The sequence below is a fragment of the Pseudophryne corroboree genome, chromosome 8 (assembly GCF_028390025.1).
Source record: "Pseudophryne corroboree isolate aPseCor3 chromosome 8, aPseCor3.hap2, whole genome shotgun sequence".
Classification (NCBI taxonomy): domain Eukaryota; kingdom Metazoa; phylum Chordata; class Amphibia; order Anura; family Myobatrachidae; genus Pseudophryne; species Pseudophryne corroboree.
In genome coordinates, this window is record NC_086451.1 from 151239856 (window position 1) to 151265722 (window position 25867).

General features: G+C 45.5%; 1 protein-coding gene across 1 annotated transcript; it reads right to left on the bottom strand.

The window, feature by feature from the left end:
- Positions 1–20684: 20684 nt before the first annotated feature.
- On the bottom strand, positions 20685–22718 carry LOC134949796 (52 kDa repressor of the inhibitor of the protein kinase-like). The gene has a single exon (XM_063938523.1). The coding sequence runs from the start codon at positions 22716–22718 to the stop codon at positions 20685–20687; it is 2034 nt and encodes a 677-aa protein (XP_063794593.1).
- Between the last annotated feature and the right edge of the window lie 3149 nt (positions 22719–25867).

Genomic DNA, 25867 nt, shown 5'->3' on the forward strand with positions numbered 1-25867 from the left:
AGTCAGTGCCACACTGCCATTGTTGTGACCACACTGACCACCAGTATAATAATATATTTTGTGATTGTCTGCTTAGGCCTCGGAATACTAGTTGCAAGTTGCAACGTGACCTGAAGTGACCACCAGTTTAATAATCAATCACCACCAGTTTAATATATATATATATATATATATATATATATATATAATTGTATATAATATATATATATATATAATATTGTATACCACCTACCCGTGGTTTTTTTTTTTTTTTCATTCTTCTTTATACATACTACTATAGTAGCTTACTGTAGCAGTCTGCGGTGCTGTGCTGACCTGACAGTGTCCAGCAGGTCCGTCATCAGTCATTACATAATAAATATATATAGTACCTGTCCGGCTGCAGTACTAGTGATATTATATTGATTTCATCTCATTATCAATAATTTATCATCCAGTCTAGACTCTATATTAGCAGCAGACACAGTACGTTAGTCCACGGCTGTAGCTACCTCTGTGTCGGCACTCGGCAGTCCATCCATAATTGTATACCACCTACCCGTGTTTTTTTTTTTTTCTTTCTTCTTTGTACATACTACTATAGAGTATAGTAGCTTACTGTAGCAGTCTGCGGTGCTGCTGAGCTGACAGTGTCCAGCAGGTCCGTCATCAGTCATCATTACCTAATAAATATATTATCTACCTGTCCGGCTGCAGTACTAGTGATATTATATATACATACATATATATATTGATTTCATCTCATTATCAATCATCCAGTCTATATTAGCAGCAGACACAGTACGTTAGTCCACGGCTGTAGCTACCTCTGTGTCGGCACTCGGCAGTCCATCCATAATTGTATACCACCTACCCGTGTTTTTTTTTTTTTCTTTCTTCTTTGTACATACTACTATAGAGTATAGTAGCTTACTGTAGCAGTCTGCGGTGCTGCTGAGCTGACAGTGTCCAGCAGGTCCGTCATCAGTCATCATTACCTAATAAATATATTATCTACCTGTCCGGCTGCAGTACTAGTGATATTATATATACATACATATATATATTGATTTCATCTCATTATCAATCATCCAGTCTATATTAGCAGCAGACACAGTACGTTAGTCCACGGCTGTAGCTACCTCTGTGTCGGCACTCGGCAGTCCATCCATAATTGTATACCACCTACCCGTGGTTTTTTTTTTTTCTTTCTTCTTTGTACATACTACTATAGTATAGTAGCTTACTGTAGCAGTCTGCGGTGCTGCTGAGCTGACAGTGTCCAGCAGGTCCGTCATCAGTCATCATTACCTAATAAATATATATCTACCTGTCCGGCTGCAGTACTAGTGATATTATATATACATACATATATATATATTGATTTCATCTCATTATCAATCATCCAGTCTATATTAGCAGCAGACACAGTACGTTAGTCCACGGCTGTAGCTACCTCTGTGTCGGCACTCGGCAGTCCATCCATAATTGTATACCACCTACCCGTGGTTTTTTTTTTTCTTTCTTCTTTGTACATACTACTATAGAGTATAGTAGCTTACTGTAGCAGTCTGCGGTGCTGCTGAGCTGACAGTGTCCAGCAGGTCCGTCATCAGTCATCATTACCTAATAAATATATTATCTACCTGTCCGGCTGCAGTACTAGTGATATTATATATACATACATATATATATATTGATTTCATCTCATTATCAATCATCCAGTCTATATTAGCAGCAGACACAGTAGGTTAGTCCACGGCTGTAGCTACCTCTGTGTCGGCACTCGGCAGTCCATCCATAATTGTATACCACCTACCCGTGGTTTTTTTTTTTTCTTTCTTCTTTGTACATACTACTATAGTATAGTAGCTTACTGTAGCAGTCTGCGGTGCTGCTGAGCTGACAGTGTCCAGCAGGTCCGTCATCAGTCATCATTACCTAATAAATATATTATCTACCTGTCCGGCTGCAGTACTAGTGATATTATATATACATACATATATATATATATTGATTTCATCTCATTATCATCCAGTCTATATTAGCAGCAGACACAGTACGGTAGTCCACGGCTGTAGCTACCTCTGTGTCGGCACTCGGCAGTCCATCCATAAGTATACTAGTATCCATCCATCTCCATTGTTTACCTGAGGTGCCTTTTAGTTGTGCCTATTAAAATATGGAGAACAAAAATGTTGAGGTTCCAAAATTAGGGAAAGATCAAGATCCACTTCCACCTCGTGCTGAAGCTGCTGCCACTAGTCATGGCCGAGACGATGAAATGCCAGCAACGTCGTCTGCCAAGGCCGATGCCCAATGTCATAGTACAGAGCATGTCAAATCCAAAACACCAAATATCAGTAAAAAAAAGGACTCCAAAACCTAAAATAAAATTGTCGGAGGAGAAGCGTAAACTTGCCAATATGCCATTTACCACACGGAGTGGCAAGGAACGGCTGAGGCCCTGGCCTATGTTCATGGCTAGTGGTTCAGCTTCACATGAGGATGGAAGCACTCAGCCTCTCGCTAGAAAACTGAAAAGACTCAAGCTGGCAAAAGCACCGCAAAGAACTGTGCGTTCTTCGAAATCCCAAATCCACAAGGAGAGTCCAATTGTGTCGGTTGCGATGCCTGACCTTCCCAACACTGGACATGAAGAGCATGCGCCTTCCACCATTTGCACGCCCCCTGCAAGTGCTGAAAGGAGCACCCGCAGTCCAGTTCCTGATAGTCAGATTGAAGATGTCAGTGTTGAAGTACACCAGGATGAGGAGGATATGGGTGTTGCTGGCGCTGGGGAGGAAATTGACCAGGAGGATTCTGATGGTGAGGTGGTTTGTTTAAGTCAGGCACCCGGGGAGACACCTGTTGTCCGTGGGAGGAATATGGCCGTTGACATGCCTGGTGAAAATACCAAAAAAATCAGCTCTTCAGTGTGGAGGTATTTCAACAGAAAAGCGGACAACAGGTGTCAAGCCGTGTGTTGCCTTTGTCAAGCTGTAATAAGTAGGGGTAAGGACGTTAACCACCTCGGAACATCCTCCCTTATACGTCACCTGCAGCGCATTCATAATAAGTCAGTGACAAGTTCAAAAACTTTGGGCGACAGCGGAAGCAGTCCACTGACCAGTAAATCCCTTCCTCTTGTAACCAAGCTCACGCAAACCACCCCACCAACTCCCTCAGTGTCAATTTCCTCCTTCCCCAGGAATGCCAATAGTCCTGCAGGCCATGTCACTGGCAATTCTGACGAGTCCTCTCCTGCCTGGGATTCCTCCGATGCATCCTTGCGTGTAACGCCTACTGCTGCTGGCGCTGCTGTTGTTGCTGCTGGGAGTCGATGGTCATCCCAGAGGGGAAGTCGTAAGCCCACTTGTACTACTTCCAGTAAGCAATTGACTGTCCAACAGTCCTTTGCGAGGAAGATGAAATATCACAGCAGTCATCCTGCTGCAAAGCGGATAACTGAGGCCTTGACAACTATGTTGGTGTTAGACGTGCGTCCGGTATCCGCCGTTAGTTCACAGGGAACTAGACAATTTATTGAGGCAGTGTGCCCCCGTTACCAAATACCATCTAGGTTCCACTTCTCTAGGCAGGCGATACCGAGAATGTACACGGACGTCAGAAAAAGACTCACCAGTGTCCTAAAAAATGCAGTTGTACCCAATGTCCACTTAACCACGGACATGTGGACAAGTGGAGCAGGGCAGGGTCAGGACTATATGACTGTGACAGCCCACTGGGTAGATGTATGGACTCCCGCCGCAAGAACAGCAGCGGCGGCACCAGTAGCAGCATCTCGCAAACGCCAACTCTTTCCTAGGCAGGCTACGCTTTGTATCACCGCTTTCCAGAATACGCACACAGCTGAAAACCTCTTACGGCAACTGAGGAAGATCATCGCGGAATGGCTTACCCCAATTGGACTCTCCTGTGGATTTGTGGCATCGGACAACGCCAGCAATATTGTGTGTGCATTAAATATGGGCAAATTCCAGCACGTCCCATGTTTTGCACATACCTTGAATTTGGTGGTGCAGAATTTTTTAAAAAACGACAGGGGCGTGCAAGAGATGCTGTCGGTGGCCAGAAGAATTGCGGGACACTTTCGGCGTACAGGCACCACGTACAGAAGACTGGAGCACCACCAAAAACTACTGAACCTGCCCTGCCATCATCTGAAGCAAGAAGTGGTAACGAGGTGGAATTCAACCCTCTATATGCTTCAGAGGTTGGAGGAGCAGCAAAAGGCCATTCAAGCCTATACAATTGAGCACGATATAGGAGGTGGAATGCACCTGTCTCAAGCGCAGTGGAGAATGATTTCAACGTTGTGCAAGGTTCTGATGCCCTTTGAACTTGCCACACGTGAAGTCAGTTCAGACACTGCCAGCCTGAGTCAGGTCATTCCCCTCATCATGCTTTTGCAGAAGAAGCTGGAGACATTGAAGGAGGAGCTAACACGGAGCAATTCCGCTAGGCATGTGGGACTTGTGGATGGAGCCCTTAATTCGCTTAACAAGGATTCACGGGTGGTCAATCTGTTGAAATCAGAGCACTACATTTTGGCCACCGTGCTCGATCCTAGATTTAAAGCCTACCTTGGATCTCTCTTTCCGGCAGACACAAGTCTGCTGGGGTTGAAAGACCTGCTGGTGAGAAAATTGTCAAGTCAAGCGGAACGCGACCTGTCAACATCTCCTCCTTCACATTCTCCCGCAACTGGGGGTGCGAGGAAAAGGCTCAGAATTCCGAGCCCACCCGCTGGCGGTGATGCAGGGCAGTCTGGAGCGACTGCTGATGCTGACATCTGGTCCGGACTGAAGGACCTGACAACGATTACGGACATGTCGTCTACTGTCACTGCATATGATTCTCTCACCATTGAAAGAATGGTGGAGGATTATATGAGTGACCGCATCCAAGTAGGCACGTCACACAGTCCGTACTTATACTGGCAGGAAAAAGAGGCAATTTGGAGGCCCTTGCACAAACTGGCTTTATTCTACCTAAGTTGCCCTCCCACAAGTGTGTACTCCAAATGAGTGTTTAGTGCCGCCGCTCACCTTGTCAGCAATCGGCGTACGAGGTTACATCCAGAAAATGTGGAGAAGATGATGTTCATTAAAATGAATTATAATCAATTCCTCCGTGGAGACATTGACCAGCAGCAATTGCCTCCACAAAGTACACAGGGAGCTGAGATGGTGGATTCCAGTGGGGACGAATTGATAATCTGTGAGGAGGGGGATGTACACGGTGATATATCGGAGGATGATGATGAGGTGGACATCTTGCCTCTGTAGAGCCAGTTTGTGCAAGGAGAGATTAATTGCTTCTTTTTTGGTGGGGGTCCAAACCAACCCGTCATTTCAGTCACAGTCGTGTGGCAGACCCTGTCACTGAAATGATGGGTTGGTTAAAGTGTGCATGTCCTGTTTATACAACATAAGGGTGGGTGGGAGGGCCCAAGGACAATTCCATCTTGCACCTCTTTTTTCTTTAATTTTTCTTTGCGTCATGTGCTTTTTGTGGAATGTTTTTTGGTAGGGCCATCCTGCGTGACACTGCAGTGCCACTCCTAGATGGGCCCGGTGTTTGTGTCGGCCACTAGGGTCGCTTATCTTACTCACACAGCTACCTCATTGCGCCTCTTTTTTTCTTTGCGTCATGTGCTGTTTGGGGAGGGTTTTTTGGAAGGGCCATCCTGCGTGACACTGCAGTGCCACTCCTAGATGGGCCCGGTGTTTGTGTCGGCCACTAGGGTCGCTTATCTTACTCACACAGCTACCTCATTGCGCCTCTTTTTTTCTTTGCGTCATGTGCTGTTTGGGGAGGGTTTTTTGGAAGGGCCATCCTGCGTGACACTGCAGTGCCACTCCTAGATGGGCACGGTGTTTGTGTCGGCCACTAGGGTCGCTTATCTTACTCACACAGCTACCTCATTGCGCCTCTTTTTTTCTTTGCGTCATGTGCTGTTTGGGGAGGGTTTTTTGGAAGGGCCATCCTGCGTGACACTGCAGTGCCACTCCTAGATGGGCCCGGTGTTTGTGTCGGCCACTAGGGTCGCTTATCTTACTCACACAGCTACCTCATTGCGCCTCTTTTTTTCTTTGCGTCATGTGCTGTTTGGGGAGGGTTTTTTGGAAGGGCCATCCTGCGTGACACTGCAGTGCCACTCCTAGATGGGCCCGGTGTTTGTGTCGGCCACTAGGGTCGCTTATCTTACTCACACAGCTACCTCATTGCGCCTCTTTTTTTCTTTGCGTCATGTGCTGTTTGGGGAGTGTTTTTTGGAAGGGCCATCCTGCGTGACACTGCAGTGCCACTCCTAGATGGGCACGGTGTTTGTATCGGCCACTAGGGTCGCTTAGCTTAGTCATCCAGCGACCTAGGTGCAAATTTTAGGACTAAAAATAATATTGTGAGGTATTCAGAATAGACTGAAAATGAGTGGAAATTATGGTTTTTGAGGTTAATAATACTTTGGGATCAAAATGACCCCCAAATTCTATGATTTAAGCTGTTTTTTAGTGTTTTTAAAAAAAAAACACCCGAATCCAAAACACACCCGAATCCGACAAAAAAAATTCGGTGAGGTTTTGCCAAAACGCGGTCGAACCCAAAACACGGCCGCGGAACCGAACCCAAAACCAAAACACAAAACCCGAAAAATTTCAAGTGCACATCTCTAGTATTAAACAAAGTTTGTGTACATTGAGCCATCAGAAAACAAAGGTTTCACTATCTCACTCTCACTCAAAAAAGTCCGTATTTCGGAATATTCCGTATTTCGGAATATTTGGATATGGGATACTCAACCTGTATATATATATATATATATATATATATATTTACACTGCTCAAAAAATTAAAGAGAACACTAAAATAACACATCCTAGATCTGAATGAATGAAATATTCTTATTAAATACTTTGTTCTTTACATAGGTGAATATGCTGACAACAAAATCACACAAAAATTATCAATGGAAATCAAATTTATTAACCCATGGAGGTCTGGATTTGGAGTCACACTCAAAATTAAAGTGGAAAATCCCACTACAGGCTGATCCAACTTTGATGTAATGTCCTTAAAGCAAGTCAAAATGAGGCTCAGTAGTGTGTGTGGCCTCCATGTGCCTGTATGACCTCCCTACAACGCCTGGGCATGCTCCTGATGAGGTGGCGGATGGTCTCCTGAGGGATCTCCTCCCAGACCTGGACTAAAGCATCAGCCAACTCCTGGACAGTCTGTGGTGCAACGTAGCGTTGGTGGATGGAGCGAGACATGATGTCCCAGATGTGCTCAATTGGATTCAGGTCTGGGGAATGGGCAGGCCAGTCCATAGCATCAATGCCTTCGTCTTGCAGGAACTGCTGACACACTCCAGCCACATGAGGTCTAGCATTGTCTTGCATTAGGAGGAACCCAGGGCCAACCGCACCAGCATATGGTCTCACAAGGGGTCTGAGGATCTCATCTCGGTACCTAATGGCAGTCAGGCTACCTCTGGTGAGCACATGGAGGGCTGTGCGGCCCCCAAAGAAATGCCACTCCACACCATTACTGACCCACTGCCAAACCGGTCATGCTGGAGGATGTTGCAGGCAGCAGAACGTTCTCCTTGGCGTCTCCAGACTCTGTCACGTCTGTCACATGTGCTCAGTGAGAACCTGCTTTCATCTGTGAAGAGCACAGGGTGCCAGTGGCGAATTTGCCAATCTTGGTGTTCTCTGGCAAATGCCAAACGTCCTGCACAGTGTTGGGCTGTAAGCACAACCCCCACCTGTGGATGTCAGGCCCTCATACCACCCTTATGAAGTCTGATCGTTTGAGTAGACACATGCACATTTGTGGCTTGCTGGAGGTCATTTTGCAGGGCTCTGGCAGTGCTTCTCCTGTTCATCCTTGCACAAAGGCAGAGGTAGCGGTCCTGCTGCTGGGTTCTTGCCCTCCTACGGCCTCCTCCACGTCTCCTGATGTACTGGCCTGTCTCCTGGTAGCGCCTCCATGCTCTGGACACTACGCTGACAGACACAGCAAACCTTCTTGCCACAGCTTGCATTTATGTGCCATCCTGGATGAGCAGCACTACCTAAGCCACTTGTGTGGGTTGTAGACTCCATCTCATGCTACCACTAGAGTGAAAGCACCGCCAGCTTTCAAAAGTGACCAAAACATCAGCCAGAAAGCATAGGAGCTGAGAAGTGGTCTGTGGTCACCACCTGCAGAACAACTCCTTTATTGGGGGTGTCTTTCTAATTACCTATAATTTCCACCTGTTGTCTATTCCATTTTCACAACAGCATGTGAAATTGATTGTCAATCAGTGTTGCTTCCTAAGTGGACAGTTTGATTTCACAGAACTGTGATTGACTTGGAGTTACATTGTGTTATTTAAGTGTTCCCTTTATTTTTTTGAGCAGTGTATATTTTTTATAACTATTTACAATATTTGAAACAAAGCTTTAATGTGTCTGTATAGATGTGTGAATTGTTGCTGTGAAAGCTGCGAATATTCACTTATGCGAACGTAAGGGAACAAATGAAAGAATGATAAAAAAAATGACACTGTACACAGATTAATAAAGTTGATCAATAAAGATGACACCATCACATTTGGACCAATCAACTGATAGCACACACTATAAATATATGCCCATGTAAGGAAAATGCCATTGGCACCATGCAAGCAGCCGCTTTTTCGAGAAGGGAGCTGCGGGTGCTCACTGCCATGATGGACCGCTGCGTAGGCCACGTGGGTCCCAACATCCCAAACTCGCGGAAGCGTGCAGCCTACGCGGAGGTCCGCAGAATACTGCGGGCGAGGGTCCGCACGAGGCAGACCATAGTACGATTGGAGCATCAGAGAAGCAAGATACAGTATGCCTAAACTATACAGTATACTAGATCGCCAACAAGCGTAAATTAACAAACTGTATTACTGTAATTTACCATCCTCATCCCGTAGCGAAGCACAGGTATTCAGCTATCTACAATGTTAATTATACTTAGAGATGAGCGGGTTCGGTTCGCCGAGAACCGAACCCTACCGAACTCCACGTGTCAAACACGGTTCCGAGCCTGGCTCGGTTATTCCCGCCTGACTCGGGAAACCCGAACGAGGCAAAACGTCATCATCCCGTTGTTGGATTCTCGCGGGATTCGGATTCCATATAAAGAGCTGCGCGTCGCCGCCATTTTCACTCGGGCATTGTAGAGAGTACAGAGAGGACGTGGCTACGTTCTCTTAGTGTCAGTTCTCAGTATCAGTGCTCAGTATCAGTGCTCATTGTCTTGTGCTGCATCGTGCTGCTCAGTAATACTAGTACAGTGTCTTGTGCTGCATCTTGCTGCTGAAGAGTGCTGTGGTGTCCTGTGACTGTGCATCGGTCATCATCATTCCAGTCACAGTGGTATCTGGTGGGTGACAATTCCAGAGTGCTTTTGTGCTGCTCACTAATATTAATACTAGTACAGTGTCTTGTGCTGCATCGTGCTGCTCAGTGTCAGTTCTCAGTAGTATCATCAGTGCTCAGTATCACTGCTCAGTAGTATCATCAGTGCTCAGTATCACTGCTCAGTAGTATCATCAGTGCTCAGAATCACTGGTCAGTGCTCAGTGTCTTGTGCTGCATCGTGCTGCTCAGTGTCAGTTCTCAGTAGTATCATCTCATCAGTGCTCAATATCACTGCTCAGTAGTATCATCAGTGCTCAGTATCACTGGTCAGTGCTCAGTGTCTTGTGCTGCATCGTGCTGCTCAGTGTCAGTTCTCCGTAGTATCATCAGTGCTCAGTATCACTGCTCAGTAGTATCATCAGTGCTCAGTATCACTGGTCAGTGCTCAGTGTCTTGTGCTGCATCGTGCTGCTCAGTGTCAGTTCTCAGTAGTATCATCAGTGCTCAGTATCACTGCTCAGTAGTATCATCAATGCTCAGTATCACTGCTCAGTAGTATCATCAGTGCTCAGTATCACTGCTCAGTAGTATCATCAGTGCTCAGTATCACTGGTCAATGCTCAGTGTCTTGTGCTGCATCGTGCTGCTCAGTCAGTACTCAGTATCACTGCTCAGTAGTATCATCATCAGTGCTCAGTATCACTGCTCAGTAGTATCATCAGTGCTCAATATCACTGGTCAGTGCTCAGTGTCTTGTGCTGCATCGTGCTGCTCAGTGTCAGTTCTCAGTAGTATCAGTGCTCAGTATCACTGCTCAGTAGTATCATCAGTGCTCAGTATCACTGGTCAGTGCTCAGTGTCTTGTGCTGCATCGTGCTGCTCAGTGTCAGTTCTCAGTATCACTGCTCAGTAGTATCATCAGTGCTCAGTATCACTGCTCAGTAGCATCATCAGTGCTCATTATCACTGCTCAGTAGTATCATCAGTGCTCAGTATCACTGGTCAGTGCTCAGTGTCTTGTGCTGCATCGTGCTGCTCAGTGTCAGTTCTCAGTATCACTGCTCAGTAGCACAGTGCTCAGTATCACTGCTCAGTAGTATCGTCAGTGCTCAGTATCACTGCTCAGTGCTCAGTGTCTTGTGCTGCATCGTGCTGCTCAGTGTCAGTGCTCAGTATCACTGCTCAGTAGTATCATCAGTGCTCAGTATCACTGCTAAGAAGTATCATCAGTGCTCAGTATCACTGGTCAGTGCTCAGTGTCTTGTGCTGCATTGTGCTGCTCAGTATCACTGCTCAGTAGTATCATCATCAGTGCTCAGTATCACTGCTCAGTAGTATCATCAGTGCTCAGTGTCACTGGTCAGTGTTCAGTGTCTTGTGCTGCATCGTGCTGCTCAGTGTCAGTTCTCAGTAGATCAGTGCTCAGTATCACTGCTCAGTAGTATCATCAGTGCTCAGTATCACTGGTCAGTGCTCAGTGCTCAGTGTCTTGTGCTGCATCGTGCTGCTCAGTGTCAGTTCTCAGTATCACTGCTCAGTAGCATCATCAGTGCTCAATATCACTGCTCGGTAGTATCATCAGTGCTCAGTATCACTGGTCAGTGCTCAGTGTCTTGTGCTGCATCGTGCTGCTCAGTGTCAGTGCTCAGTATCACTGCTCAGTAGTATCATCAGTGCTCAGTATCACTGCTCAGTAGTATCATCAGTGCTCAGTATCACTGGTCAGTGCTCAGTGTCTTGTGCTGCATCGTGCTGCTCAGTGTCAGTTCTCAGTATCACTGCTCAGTAGTATCATCAGTGCTCAGTATCACTGCTCAGTAGCATCATCAGTGCTCATTATCACTGCTCAGTAGTATCGTCAGTGCTCAGTATCACTGCTTAGTGCTCAGTGTCTTGTGCTGCATCGTGCTGCTCAGTGTCAGTGCTCAGTATCACTGCTCAGTAGTATCATCAGTGCTCAGTATCACTGCTAAGAAGTATCATCAGTGCTCACTATCACTGGTCAGTGCTCAGTGTCTTGTGCTGCATTGTGCTGCTCAGTGTCAGTTCTCAGTATCACTGCTCAGTAGTATCATCATCAGTGCTCAGTATCACTGCTCAGTAGTATCATCAGTGCTCAGTGTCACTGGTCAGTGCTCAGTGTCTTGTGCCGCATCGTGCTGCTCAGTGTCCGTTCTCAGTAGATCAGTGCTCAGTATCACTGCTCAGTAGTATCATCAGTGCTCAGTATCACTGGTCAGTGCTCAGTGTCTTGTGCTGCATCGTGCTGCTCAGTTTCAGTTCTCAGTATCACTGCTCAGTAGCATCATCAGTGCTCAATATCACTGCTCAGTAGTATCATCAGTGCTCAGTATCACTGGTCAGTGCTCAGTGTCTTGTGCTGCATCGTGCTGCTCAGTGTCAGTGCTCAGTATCACTGCTCAGTAGTATCATCAGTGCTCAGTATCACTGCTAAGAAGTATCATCAGTGCTCAGTATCACTGGTCAGTGCTCAGTGTCTTGTGCTGCATTGTGCTGCTCAGTGTCAGTTCTCAGTATCACTGCTCAGTAGTATCATCATCAGTGCTCAGTATCACTGCTCAGTAGTATCATCAGTGCTCAGTGTCACTGGTCAGTGTTCAGTGTCTTGTGCTGCATCGTGCTGCTCAGTGTCAGTTCTCAGTAGTATCAGTGCTCAGTATCACTGCTCAGTAGTATCATCAGTGCTCAGTATCACTGGTCAGTGCTCAGTGTCTTGTGCTGCCTCTTGCTGCTGTAGGGTGCTGTGGTAGTGTCCTGTCACTGTGCATAGGTCATCATCATTTCAGTCACAGTGGTATCTAGTATCTATATAGTGGTATCAAATTCCAGACATTACTGCCATCTAATTCCACATATAATACTGGCATATAATTCCACACATTAAAAAATGGAGAACAAAAATTTGGAGGGTAAAATAGGGAAAGATCAAGATCCACTTCAACCTAGTGCTGAAGCTGCTGCCACTAGTCATGGCAGAGATGATTAAATGCCATCAACGTCGTCTGCCAAGACCGATGCCCAATGTCATAGTAGAGAGAATGTAAAATCCAAAAAGCAAAAGTTCAGTAAAATGACCCAAAAAGATAAATTAAAATCGTCTGAGGAGAAGCGTAAACTTGCCAATATGCCATTTACGACACGGAGTGGCAAGGAACGGCTAAGGCCCTCTCCTATGTTCCTCATGACTAGTGGTTCAGCTTCACATGACGATGGAAGCACTCACCCTCCTGCTAGAAAAATTAAAAGAGTTAAGCTGGCAAAAGCACAGCAAAGAATTGTGCATTCTAAATCACAAATCCCCAAGGAGAGTCCAATTGTTGTCGGTTGCGATGCCTGACCTTTCCAACACTGGACGGGAAGAGGTGGCTCCTTCCACCATTTGCACGCCCCCTGCAAGTGCTGGAAGGAGCACCCACAGTCCAGTTCCTGATATTCAAATTGAAGATGTCACTGTTGAAGTACACCAGGATGAGGATATGGGTGTTGCTGGCGCTGAGGAGGAAGTTGACGAGGAGGATTCTGATGGTGATGTGGTTTGTTTAAATCAGGCACCCGGGGAGACAGTTGTTGTCCGTGGGATGAATAAGGCCATTGATATGCCTGGTCAAAATACAAAAAAAAAAATCACCTCTTCGGTGTGGAATTATTTTAACAGAAATGCGGACAACTGGTGTCAAGCTGTATGTTGCCTTTGTCAAGCCGTAATAAGTAGGGGTAAGGACGTTAACCACCTAGGAACATCCTCCCTTATACGTCACCTGGAGCGCATTCATCAGAAGTCATTCACAAGTTCAAAAACTTTGGGTAACAGTGGAAGCAGTCCACTGACAACTAAATCCCTTCTTCCTACTGTACCCAAGCTCCTGCAAACCACACCACCAACTCCCTCAATGTCAATTTCCTCCTTAGACAGGAACGCCAATAGTCCTGCAGGCCATGTCACTGGCAAGACTGACGAGTCCTCTCCTAACTGGGATTCCTCCGATGGATCCTTGAGTGGAACGCCTACTGCTGCTGTTGCTGCTGGCGCTGCTGTTGTTGCTGCTGGGAGTCGATGGTCATCCCAGAGGGGAAATCGGAAGACCACTAGTACTACTTCCATTAAGCAATTGACTGTCCAACAGTCCTTTGCGAGGAAGATGAAATATCACAGCAGTCATCCTGTTGCAAAGCGGATAACTCAGGCCTTGACAGCTATGTTGGTGTTAGACGTGTGTCCGGTATCCACCGTTAGTTCACAGGGACTTAGAGAATTGCTTGAGGTAGTGTGTCCCCGGTACCAAATCCCATCTAGGTTCCACTTCAGTAGGCAGGCGATACCGAGAATGTATATAGACGTCAGAAAAAGTGTCCTCAGTGTCCTAAAAAATGCAGTTGTACCCACTGTCCACTTAACCACGGACATGTGGACAAGTGGAGCAGGGCAGACAAAGGACTATATGACTGTGACAGCCCACTGGGTAGATGTATTGCCTCCCGCAGCAACAACAGCGGCGGCACCAGTAGCAGCATCTCGCAAACGCCAACTCGTTCCTAGGCAGGCTACGCTTTGTATCACCGCTTTCCATAAGAGGCACACCGCTGACAACCTCTTACAGAAACTGAGGAACATCATCGCACATTGGCTTACCCCACTTAGACTCTCCTGGGGATTTGTGATATCGGACAACGCCACCAATATTGTGCGTGCATTACATGTGGGCAAATTCCAGCACGTCCCATGTTTTGCACATACAATTAATTTGGTGGTGCAGAATTTTTTTTAAAAACGACAGGGGCTTGCAGGAGATGCTATCGGTGGCCCGAAAAATTGCGGGCCACTTTCGGCATTCAGCCACCGCGTGCCGAAGACTGGAGCGCCAGCAAACACCCCTGAACCTGCCCTGCCATCACCTGAAGCAAGAGGTGGTAACGAGGTGGATTTCAACCCTCTATATGCTTCAGAGGATGGAGGAGCAGCAAAAGGCCATTCAAGCCTATACATCAGCCTACGATATAGGCAAAGGAGGGGAATGCACCTGACTCAAGCACAGTGGAGAATGATTTCTGTGTTGTGCAAGGTTCTCCAACCCATTGAACTTGCTACACGTGAAGTCAGTTCAGACACTGCCAGCCTAAGTCAGGTCATTCCCCTCATCAGGCTTTTGCAGAAGCAGCTGGAGAGATTGAAGGAGGAGCTAAGACGGAGCGATTCCGCTAGGCATGTGGGACTTGTGGATGGAGCCCTTCATTCGCTTAACCAGGATTCACGGGTGGTCACTCTGCTGAAATCAGAGCACTACATTTTGTCCACCGTGCTCGATCCTAGGTTTAAAGCCTACGTTGTATCTCTCTTTCCGGCAGACACAAGTCTGCAGATGTTCAAAGACCTGCTGGTGAGACAATTGTCAAGTCAAGCGGAACGTGACCCGCCACAGCTCCTCCTTCATTTTCTACCTCAACTGGAGCTGCCAGGAAAAGGATAAAATTTCCAAACCCACCCGCTGGCGGTGATGCAGGGCAATCAGGAGCAAGTGCTGACATCTGGTCCGGACTGAAGGACCTGCCAACGATTACTGACATGTTGTATACTGTCACTGCATATGATTCTGTCGCCATTGAACGAATGGTGGAGGATTATATGGGTGACAGCATCACTGTAGGCATGTCAGACAGTCCGTATGTATACTGGCAGGAAAAAGAGGCAATTTGGAGGCCCTTGCACAAACTGGCTTTATTTTACCTAAGTTGCCCCCCCTCCAGTGTGTACTCCGAAAGAGTGTTTAGTGCAGCTGGTCACCTTGTCAGCGATCGGCGTAGGAGGTTACTTCCACTAAATGTTTAGAAGATGATGTTCATCACAATGAATTATAAAGTCCTCCGTAGAGACATTTATCAGCAATTGCCTCCAGAAAGTACACAGGGACCTGTGATGGTGGATTCCAGTGGGGACGACTTAATAATCTATGATGAGGAGGAGGATCTACACCCTGAAAGGGGTGAAGAATCTGAGGGTGAGGGTGAGGATGAGGATGACATCCTGCCTCTGTAGAGCCAGTTTGTGCAAGGAGAGATGAATTGCTTCTTTTTTGGTGGGGTGATTAATTTCTTCTTTTTTTGTGGGGGCCCAAATAAACCAATCATTTCAGCCGCAGTCGTGTGGCAGACCCTGTCGCTGAAATGATTGGTTTGTTAAAGTGTGCATGTTCTGTTTATACAACATAAGGGTGCGTGGGAGGGCCCAAGGACAAATCCATCTTGCACCTCTTTTTTTATTTATTTCCATCATGTACTGTTTGGGGACTATTTTTTTAAGTGCCATCCTGTCTGACACTGCAGTGCCACTCCTAGATGGGCCAGGTGTTTGTGCCGCCCACTTGGGTCACTTAGCTTAGTCATCCAGCGACCTCGGTACAAATTTTAGGACTAAAAATAATATTGCGAGGTGTTCAGAATAGACTGGAAATGAGTGGAAATTATTGTTATTGAGGTTAATAATACTATAGGATCAATAATACCCCCAAATTCTATGATTTTAGCTGTTTTTTATTTTTATTTTTATTTTAAATTACCCATATCCAAAACACATCCGAATTCAAAACCCGAAAGGGTAGTTTTGCCAAAATGCATCTGAATCCAAAACACGACCGCGGACCCGCATCCAAAACCAAAACACAAAACAAGAAAAATGCCCGCTGCACATCTCTAATTATACTGTGTGTTTAATATTTACATTTATTTTTGTAAACAGACATTCTTAACATCCCGGGCCGCCGGATCTCACAGAAAGTGTCCCACCCGGATTGCGGTGAGTTATCTGTGCTGGTCAGGACAGGGGGGTGGGACGGTATAAATCACTATGTACACTACTGTACTTGACAATACTTACCAGCTTGGCGGTGCCTGTTCCGCCTTCTCAGGCGTCGTGCTTCCAGCCCTGTAAAAATATATATACAGTATAATGGCAGCATACTGTACAGCCAATGAAATTCAACATTGACAGCATCTTTATGACATCACAATCAATGGAATTGTTCATTCTAGTACCCTGCACCTAATCACTCAGGAGGGCATAGTGTACTGTACTGTTTTCAAAACTTAAGGGGCACATTTTTAAATGTGACATACAGTACACTTACAGTATCGCTACAGTACAGTACAGTAGGTCCAGGGTATTAGACAGAACACTACCTTTATCGACATTGTGACACACATTAGCGTTGCCCTTATAAACATTATGACACACATCAACATGCGCCCCTCCCACCCTTAACCATCTCAGTACTGTTCATTACAGTATAAATTGATTACATGACAGATGATGCAGCACTCACCTGAATCCATCTTATTCACGTCACGTCACAGTAGTGCAGTTTATTCACGTCACGTCACAGTACTGCCCTTGATTCACGTTGTGTTACACAGTAGTGCAGTAGTATATCCACATTACGTCACAAAGTAGAGATCTGCCACAGTCATTATGCAAGAGTAATGCACATCATAATACATTAGGCCACAGTAACGTCCCTTAGAATAATTTCTGCCACAGTAACATCCCTTAGAATAATTTCTGCAACAGTAACGTCCCTTAGAATAAATTCTGCCACAGTAACGTCCCTTAGAATACTATCTGAAACACAAATCTCCCTTATAAAATAAAATATTGATTGGCACTTTGGGAATAAAACCCGGGACTCTCAGCGTGGGAAGCAGGAGACTGCAATTACAGCTGCACGTTACACTAAATGATACTGTACGATACACTGCACAATACGCTGCAGGTACACTGCACGACACACTGCAATTACACCACACGATGCACTGCACGACACACTGCAATTACACCACACGATGCACTGCACGACACTGCATATGCACTGCACTATGTGATACACTGCACAATACACTGCGTGATACGATAAACTGCACATTACACTGCACGCTACACTGCACATTTCCCTGCAAATATGATACAATGCATGTACTGTACACTGCACAAAACACTGCAAATACACTGCACACCACATACCTGTATACAGTATACTGCACGATGTGATTCACTATGCATTACACTGCAATTTCACTGCACAATACCATATACTGAATGTACACTGCATGACACACTGCAATTACACAGCACGATACACTGCATGATGTGATACACTGCATATACTGTACACTGCATGATACACTGCACAATCGTAGACCACGTGGATGGTCTAGATGGGCCCGGTGTTTGTGTCGGCCACTAGGGTCGCTTATCTTACTCACACAGTCAGCTACCTCATTGCGCCTCTTTTTTTCTTTGCGTCATGTGCTGTTTGGGGAGGGTTTTTTGGAAGGGCCATCCTGTGTGACACTGCAGTGACACTCCTAGATGGGCCCGGTGTTTGTGTCGGCCACTAGGGTCGCTTATCTTACTCACACAGTCAGCTACCTCATTGCGCCTCTTTTTTTCTTTGCGTCATGTGCTGTTTGGGGAAGGTTTTTTTGAAGGGACATCCTGCGTGACACTGCAGTGCCACTCCTAGATGGGCCCGGTGTTTGTGTCGGCCACTTGGGTCGCTTATCTTACTCACACAGTCAGCTACCTCATTGCGCCTCTTTTTTTCTTTGCGTCATGTGCTGTTTGGGGAGGGTTTTTTGGAAGGGCCATCCTGCGTGACACTGCAGTGCCACTCCTAGATGGGCCCGGTGTTTGTGTCGGCCACTAGGGTCGCTTATCTTACTCACACAGTCAGCTACCTCATTGCGCCTCTTTTTTTCTTTGCGTCATGTGCTGTTTGGGGAGGGTTTTTTGGAAGGGCCATCCTGCGTGACACTGCAGTGCCACTCCTAGATGGGCCCGGTGTTTGTGTCGGCCACTAGGGTCGCTTATCTTACTCACACAGTCAGCTACCTCATTGCGCCTCTTTTTTTCTTTGCGTCATGTGCTGTTTGGGGAGGGTTTTTTGGAAGGGCCATCCTGCGTGACACTGCAGTGCCACTCCTAGATGGGCCCGGTGTTTGTGTCGGCCACTAGGGTCGCTTATCTTACTCACACAGTCAGCTACCTCATTGCGCCTCTTTTTTTCTTTGCGTCATGTGCTGTTTGGGGAGGGTTTTTTGGAAGGGCCATCCTGCGTGACACTGCAGTGCCACTCCTAGATGGGCCCGGTGTTTGTGTCGGCCACTAGGGTCGCTTATCTTACTCACACAGTCAGCTACCTCATTGCGCCTCTTTTTTTCTTTGCGTCATGTGCTGTTTGAGGAGGGTTTTTTGGAAGGGCCATCCTGCGTGACACTGCAGTGCCACTCCTAGATGGGCCCGGTGTTTGTGTCGGCCACTAGGGTCGCTTATCTTACTCACACAGTCAGCTACCTCATTGCGCCTCTTTTTTTCTTTGCGTCATGTGCTGTTTGGGGAGGGTTTTTTGGAAGGGCCATCCTGCGTGACACTGCAGTGCCACTCCTAGATGGGCCCGGTGTTTGTGTCGGCCACTAGGGTCGCTTATCTTACTCACACAGTCAGCTACCTCATTGCGCCTCTTTTTTTCTTTGCGTCATGTGCTGTTTGGGGAGGGTTTTTTGGAAGGGCCATCCTGCGTGACACTGCAGTGCCACTCCTAGATGGGCCCGGTGTTTGTGTCGGCCACTAGGGTCGCTTATCTTACTCACACAGCTACCTCATTGCGCCTCTTTTTTTCTTTGCGTCATGTGCTGTTTGGGGAGGGTTTTTTGGAAGGGACATCCTGCGTGACACTGCAGTGCCACTCCTAGATGGGCCCGGTGTTTGTGTCGGCCACTAGGGTCGCTTATCTTACTCACACAGCGACCTCGGTGCAAATTTTAGGACTAAAAATAATATTGTGAGGTGTGAGGTATTCAGAATAGACTGAAAATGAGTGTAAATTATGGTTTTTGAGGTTAATAATACTTTGGGATCAAAATGACCCCCAAATTCTATGATTTAAGCTGTTTTTTAGGGTTTTTTGAAAAAAACACCCGAATCCAAAACACACCCGAATCCGACAAAAAAAATTCGGTGAGGTTTTGCCAAAACGCGGTCGAACCCAAAACACGGCCGCGGAACCGAACCCAAAACCAAAACACAAAACCCGAAAAATTTCCGGCGCTCATCTCTACTATATATACAACATATGTGAACTAGCTTTTTTTACTAATCAATAGATGCTGCAGCTCTTATAGGCCCTACACACTGGCCGATTTTCTGAAAGATATGAACGATCTCGTTCATAAATGAACGAGAACTCGTTCATATCTTTCAGTGTGGAGACTCCAGCGATGAACGATGCGCGTCCCCGCGCTCGTTCATCTCTGGTCTCCCGTCGGCTGTGCATGCAGGCCAATATCAATGCAGCCGCGTGACGGGGGGAGTGAAGAAACTTCACTCCCCCCGTCACTGCCCCCCCGCCGCCGGGTCGCTCGTCGGCCGTATCCGCCGTCGGGCAGCTCGGCGGCGGATCGGCTAATGTATAGGGCCCCTTAGATTGTACTATTCACAGGTACAGACAGTATATTGAATGCAATAGGATCATCATATTAACATGCAGTGGGGTAAAACTGCCACCATATATAATCATATGGATATTAGTATGCTGTACTGGTATATGCAATATTCAATTCACACACTTAGTTTTCAAAGGGGACATTATATTGTTCCAGCCCTCTTAATTCAGTATATCATGTAAGCAGTATTAAATCACAGCATTATATGCAATAAATGCTGCAGCTATTAAATTGTCTCTCTGCAGTAGTTCATGTATATATATTAAGGTAGAGTAGAGTTGCTGGTATTTGTAGTTACATAGATACCAGCATGCTATGTTGAAATGTGTAGTATATTAATCACATTCTCATATAGTAGAATAGAGCTGCTGATATTTATAGTTGTATGGATGTTAGCATACTGTGTTAAACTGTGTAATAGTCAGCTTCCTCATAAATTGCCAGAGGGAACATTAAATAGTGCCTGCATACACAGCCCAGTTTCTCCTATCAGCAGTGCAATTATACAGGTATTAGCATACTATGTTAAATTATGTAGCAGTCAGCTTTCTCATATGTTGCCAGGGCAAACGTTAAATGATTGCAGCCTGCATAACCCAATGTCTCCCAGTGGCGGATCTAGACTTTACTTTTAGGGGGGGCGGTTTACGAATTATGACTCCTCCCCTCTACTCATAGCTCCTCCCACTTAGTTTTGCCCCTCCCATTTTCACGATTGAAGAAGAATACAAACACAATATTCATTCACAAGAAATAGTTCAAAATAAATAAAAATGTGCAAACCTGTTATAACACAAACTCCAGTCTTCGTTTTCCATTGTTCGCAAAGCGGTCAATTACTTTGTCAATGTCAACTGCAATTTCCCGATGGGTGTGTAGAAGAGCTAGACCAGTCAACCTTTCCTGACCCATATGGTTTCTCAACCATGTCTTCAAACGCCGTAGTGAAGAGAAGCTCCTTTCTGCTGAAGCAACGCTGATGGGCAACGTTAAAAGAATTCTCAGAAGTGAGTTCACTAAGGAATAAACATCTTCATCACAATTGTGCAAAGCTTCTTCGACAGACTCTGGAAGAGGCATGGAGTCAGCCAACCGTAACCATTTCTTCTTCCAGAGTTGAACCTCTGATAGTAGTTCACATTCCAGTCCAGGTTTGGCCCGTAAAAGATGACAATAGGTTTTACAAAATGTATTTACTTTCGATGTCAGTAATTCTTTGTTCAAATGCAAGATGTTTCTTGGCAGCAAGCAGGTGAGTTCACAAGATGTCAAAGTTTCCACTGAAAATCTGCTTTGCAAATCACTTATTACAGAATCTAGCAAAGGAATGTATATTGACCTTCTGTAATACTCCTCTGGTGTGGAAAATGGCACATTTGGTCTATTCATTTGATTTTTCGTTATTCTGGGTAATTCTTTTGGAACATCTAACTTTGACAACACCTCAGATGCTTTTGCAAATATTGTTGAAAACTCTTGAATACAATTGAAACGCTGGTTGTTCAGAACTGATAGGAGATCAGTGACAAGGGTAGCAGCACCAGTAAAATCTAGAGTTTTCTTTTGGAACAGCCGGCTAAGTGGTAGACTCAGAGCAAAAATTGACAACTGGCAGTGCAATGCCACTATGTTATCAACACTTTTGATTGAAATTAACAAACTCTTTGCTGCAATGGATGTTGCTGTTTCATTCCATTGTGATGTACATTCAAGTGCTTGTACAATTTTTTCTATTCGGTCAAGAAATTGAATCAGGCTTTCACTTCTCTCTACCCAACGTGTTTCGCACATGCCCTTTAATTGTGCATCAACAACATTTATAAGAATATGATTTCGCTTAGCTGAAGCATTAAAAAAAGATAAAACTTCCTTGATGATGCCAATACTGTTGCGTACACTCTGAACTGATGAAGTCTTGGACATTGACAAGTTTAATGCATGGTTAAAGCAAGGACATCTTGTAGCATATTTGGCCTCCTTTTGTATCTCTGCAACTGCACCCAGCTGCTCTGAGATCATCAGGGAACATCCATCTGTGCCAATTCCAACGCAATTCAGCAGATCTAAATTTAACTTTTTCATTTGACTAATTACAAGCTGGCCCAGCACTCTGCCACTCACTTTAGGCTCAAAAGATAGGGACAAATCCTTGAAGCAAGCCATATGAACATTTTCAAATGCAATGAAGTCTTCATGTCTTTGGCCCTTGTACACATACGATAAACAAATACTCAACTGAGAACAGTGGGAAATATCAGTAGTTTCATCAAATATTACACAGTAAAATTTTGCGTCTTTGACACGTTCAAGAATAACAGTCCTGATCTCTTCTGCGCAACATTCAATCAGCTGATTTTGAGTAGTTTTGCTGATATAAGTTGCATTTGCTCGTGAGTTCTCAAGGTGTTTTGCCAGAGCAGCATCCCCACTGTTAACTTTAAATCGCAGAAGCTCTCTAAAATTTCCTTCATTAATCAGTGGTTCTGTGTCAGCTTCTGTAAATAATTCTCCATCATCTCGATGTCCTCGAAGAGGTATGTTCTGTCTGCCAAGAAACAGGATGGTTTCTATTAAAGGCTTCAATCTCTGTCTGTTCTCTTGGACCTGCTGTAGTCGAAGTGAACTAATCCTGTTCATAATATTCCTCTCTGGTGCATTACAGACCTTCAGAAAGTCTTTTGCTGCTTGCACGGAATCCCTGTGGTATTGTTGCTTCTCATGAGTGCATAGGTCTCCATCTTTGCCTAACAGCTTTGCAAAAACAGTCAGGGGCTTTTTTACAAGTTTCTGAAGAGGAACATGTTTGTGGGAGCCTCCCATTCCTGCTGTAACAAACAGAGCACAATATTTGCAAAAGACTAGAGATGAGCGGGTTCGGTTTCTCTGAATCCGAACCCGCCAGAACTTCATGTTTTTTTTCACGGGTCCGAGCGACTCGGATCTTCCCGCCTTGCTCGGTTAACCCGAGCGCGCCCGAACGTCATCATGACGCTGTCGGATTCTCGCGAGGCTCGGATTCTATCGCGAGACTCGGATTCTATATAAGGAGCCGCGCGTCGCCGCCATTTTCACACGTGCATTGAGATTGATAGGGAGAGGACGTGGCTGGCGTCCTCTCCGTTTAGAATTAGAATAGATTAGAGAGACACTTGATTTACTAATTTTGGGGAGCATTAGGAGTACTCAGTAGTGTACAGTGCAGAGTTTTGCTGATAGTGACCAGTGACCACCACTTTTATTTATAATCCGTTCTCTGCCTGAAAAAAGCGATACACAGCACACAGTGACTCAGTCACATACCATATCTGTGTGCACTGCTCAGGCTCAGGCCAGTGTGCTGCATCATCTATTATCTATATATAATATTATATATATCTGTCTGACTGCTCAGCTCACACAGCTTATAATTGTGGGGGAGACTGGGGAGCACTACTGCAGTGCCAGTTATAGGTTATAGCAGGAGCCAGGAGTACATAATATTATATTAAAATTAAACAGTGCACACTTTTGCTGCAGGAGTGCCACTGCCAGTGTGACTAGTGACCAGTGACCTGACCACCAGTATATAATATTAGTAGTATACTATCTCTTTATCAACCAGTCTATATTAGCAGCAGACACAGTACAGTGCGGTAGTTCACGGCTGTGGCTACCTCTGTGTCGGCACTCGGCAGCCCGTCCATAATTGTATATACCACCTAACCGTGGTTTTTTTTTCTTTCTTTATACATACATACTAGTTACGAGTATACTATCTCTTTATCAACCAGTCTATATATTAGCAGCAGACACAGTACAGTGCGGTAGTTCACGGCTGTGGCTACCTCTGTGTCGGCACTCGGCAGCCCGTCCATAATTGTATATACCACCTAACCGTGGTTTTTTTTTCTTTCTTTATACATACATACTAGTTACGAGTATACTATCTCTTTATCAACCAGTCTATATTAGCAGCAGACACAGTACAGTGCGGTAGTTCACGGCTGTGGCTACCTCTGTGTCGGCACTCGGCAGCCCGTCCATAATTGTATATACCACCTAACCGTGGTTTTTTTTTCTTTCTTTATACATACATACTAGTTACGAGTATACTATCTCTTTATCAACCAGTCTATATATTAGCAGCAGACACAGTACAGTGCGGTAGTTCACGGCTGTGGCTACCTCTGTGTCGGCACTCGGCAGCCCGTCCATAATTGTATATACCACCTAACCGTGGTTTTTTTTTCTTTCTTTATACATACATACTAGTTACGAGTATACTATCTCTTTATCAACCAGTCTATATATTAGCAGCAGACACAGTACAGTGCGGTAGTTCACGGCTGTGGCTACCTCTGTGTCGGCACTCGGCAGCCCGTCCATAATTGTATATACCACCTAACCGTGGTTTTTTTTTCTTTCTTTATACATACATACTAGTTACGAGTAGAGATGAGCGGGTTCGGTTCCTCGGAATCCGAACCCGCCCGAACTTCATGTTTTTTTTCACGGGTCCGAGCGACTCGGATCTTCCCGCCTTGCTCGGTTAACCCGAGCGCGCCCGAACGTCATCATGACGCTGTCGGATTCTCGCGAGGCTCGGATTCTATCGCGAGACTCGGATTCTATATAAGGAGCCGCGCGTCGCCGCCATTTTCACTCGTGCATTGAGATTGATAGGGAGAGGACGTGTCTGGCGTCCTCTCCATTAGAATAGAGATAGATTAGATAGAGAGAGAGAGATTGTGCAGAGTCGCAGACAGAGTTAGTTTACCACAGTCAGTGACCAGTGCAGTTGCTAGTTAACTTTTATTTAATATAATATATCCGTTCACTTCTCTCTGCTATATCCGTTCTCTGCCTGAAAAAAAAAACGATACACAGCACAGTCAGTCACACAGTGTGACTCAGTCTGTGTGCACTCAGCTCAGCCCAGTGTGCTGCACAGTCATCAATGTATAAATTAAAAGCTTATAATTAATTGTGGGGGAGACTGGGGAGCACTGCAGGTTGTTAGCAGGAGCCAGGAGTACAATTATATTAATTAACAGTGCACACTTTTGCTGCAGGAGTGGTGACCAGTGCCTGACCACCAGTATAGTATTGTTGTATACTACTAATATCTCTTTAAATATCAACCAGTCTATATTAGCAGCAGACACAGTACAGTGCGGTAGTTCACGGCTGTGGCTACCTCTGTGTCGGCACACGGCAGGCAGTCCGTCCGACCAGAATTGTATTATTTATTATTATATACCTACCACCTAACCGTGGTTTTTTTTTCATTCTTTATACCGTCATAGTGTCATCCTAATTGTTACGAGTATACTACTATCTCTTTATCAACCAGTGTACAGTGCGGTAGTTCACGGCTGTGGCTACCTCTGTGTCGGCACACGGCAGGCAGTCCGTCCGACCAGAATTGTATTATTTATTATTATATACCTACCACCTAACCGTGGTTTTTTTTTTCATTCTTTATACCGTCATAGTGTCATCCTAATTGTTACGAGTATACTACTATCTCTTTATCAACCAGTGTACAGTGCGGTAGTTCACGGCTGTGGCTACCTCTGTGTCGGCACACGGCAGGCAGTCCGTCCGACCAGAATTGTATTATTTATTATTATATACCTACCACCTAACCGTGGTTTTTTTTTTCATTCTTTATACCGTCATAGTGTCATCCTAATTGTTACGAGTATACTACTATCTCTTTATCAACCAGTGTACAGTGCGGTAGTTCACGGCTGTGGCTACCTCTGTGTCGGCACACGGCAGGCAGTCCGTCCGACCAGAATTGTATTATTTATTATTATATACCTACCACCTAACCGTGGTTTTTTTTTCATTCTTTATACCGTCATAGTGTCATCCTAATTGTTACGAGTATACTACTATCTCTTTATCAACCAGTGTACAGTGCGGTAGTTCACGGCTGTGGCTACCTCTGTGTCGGCACACGGCAGGCAGTCCGTCCGACCAGA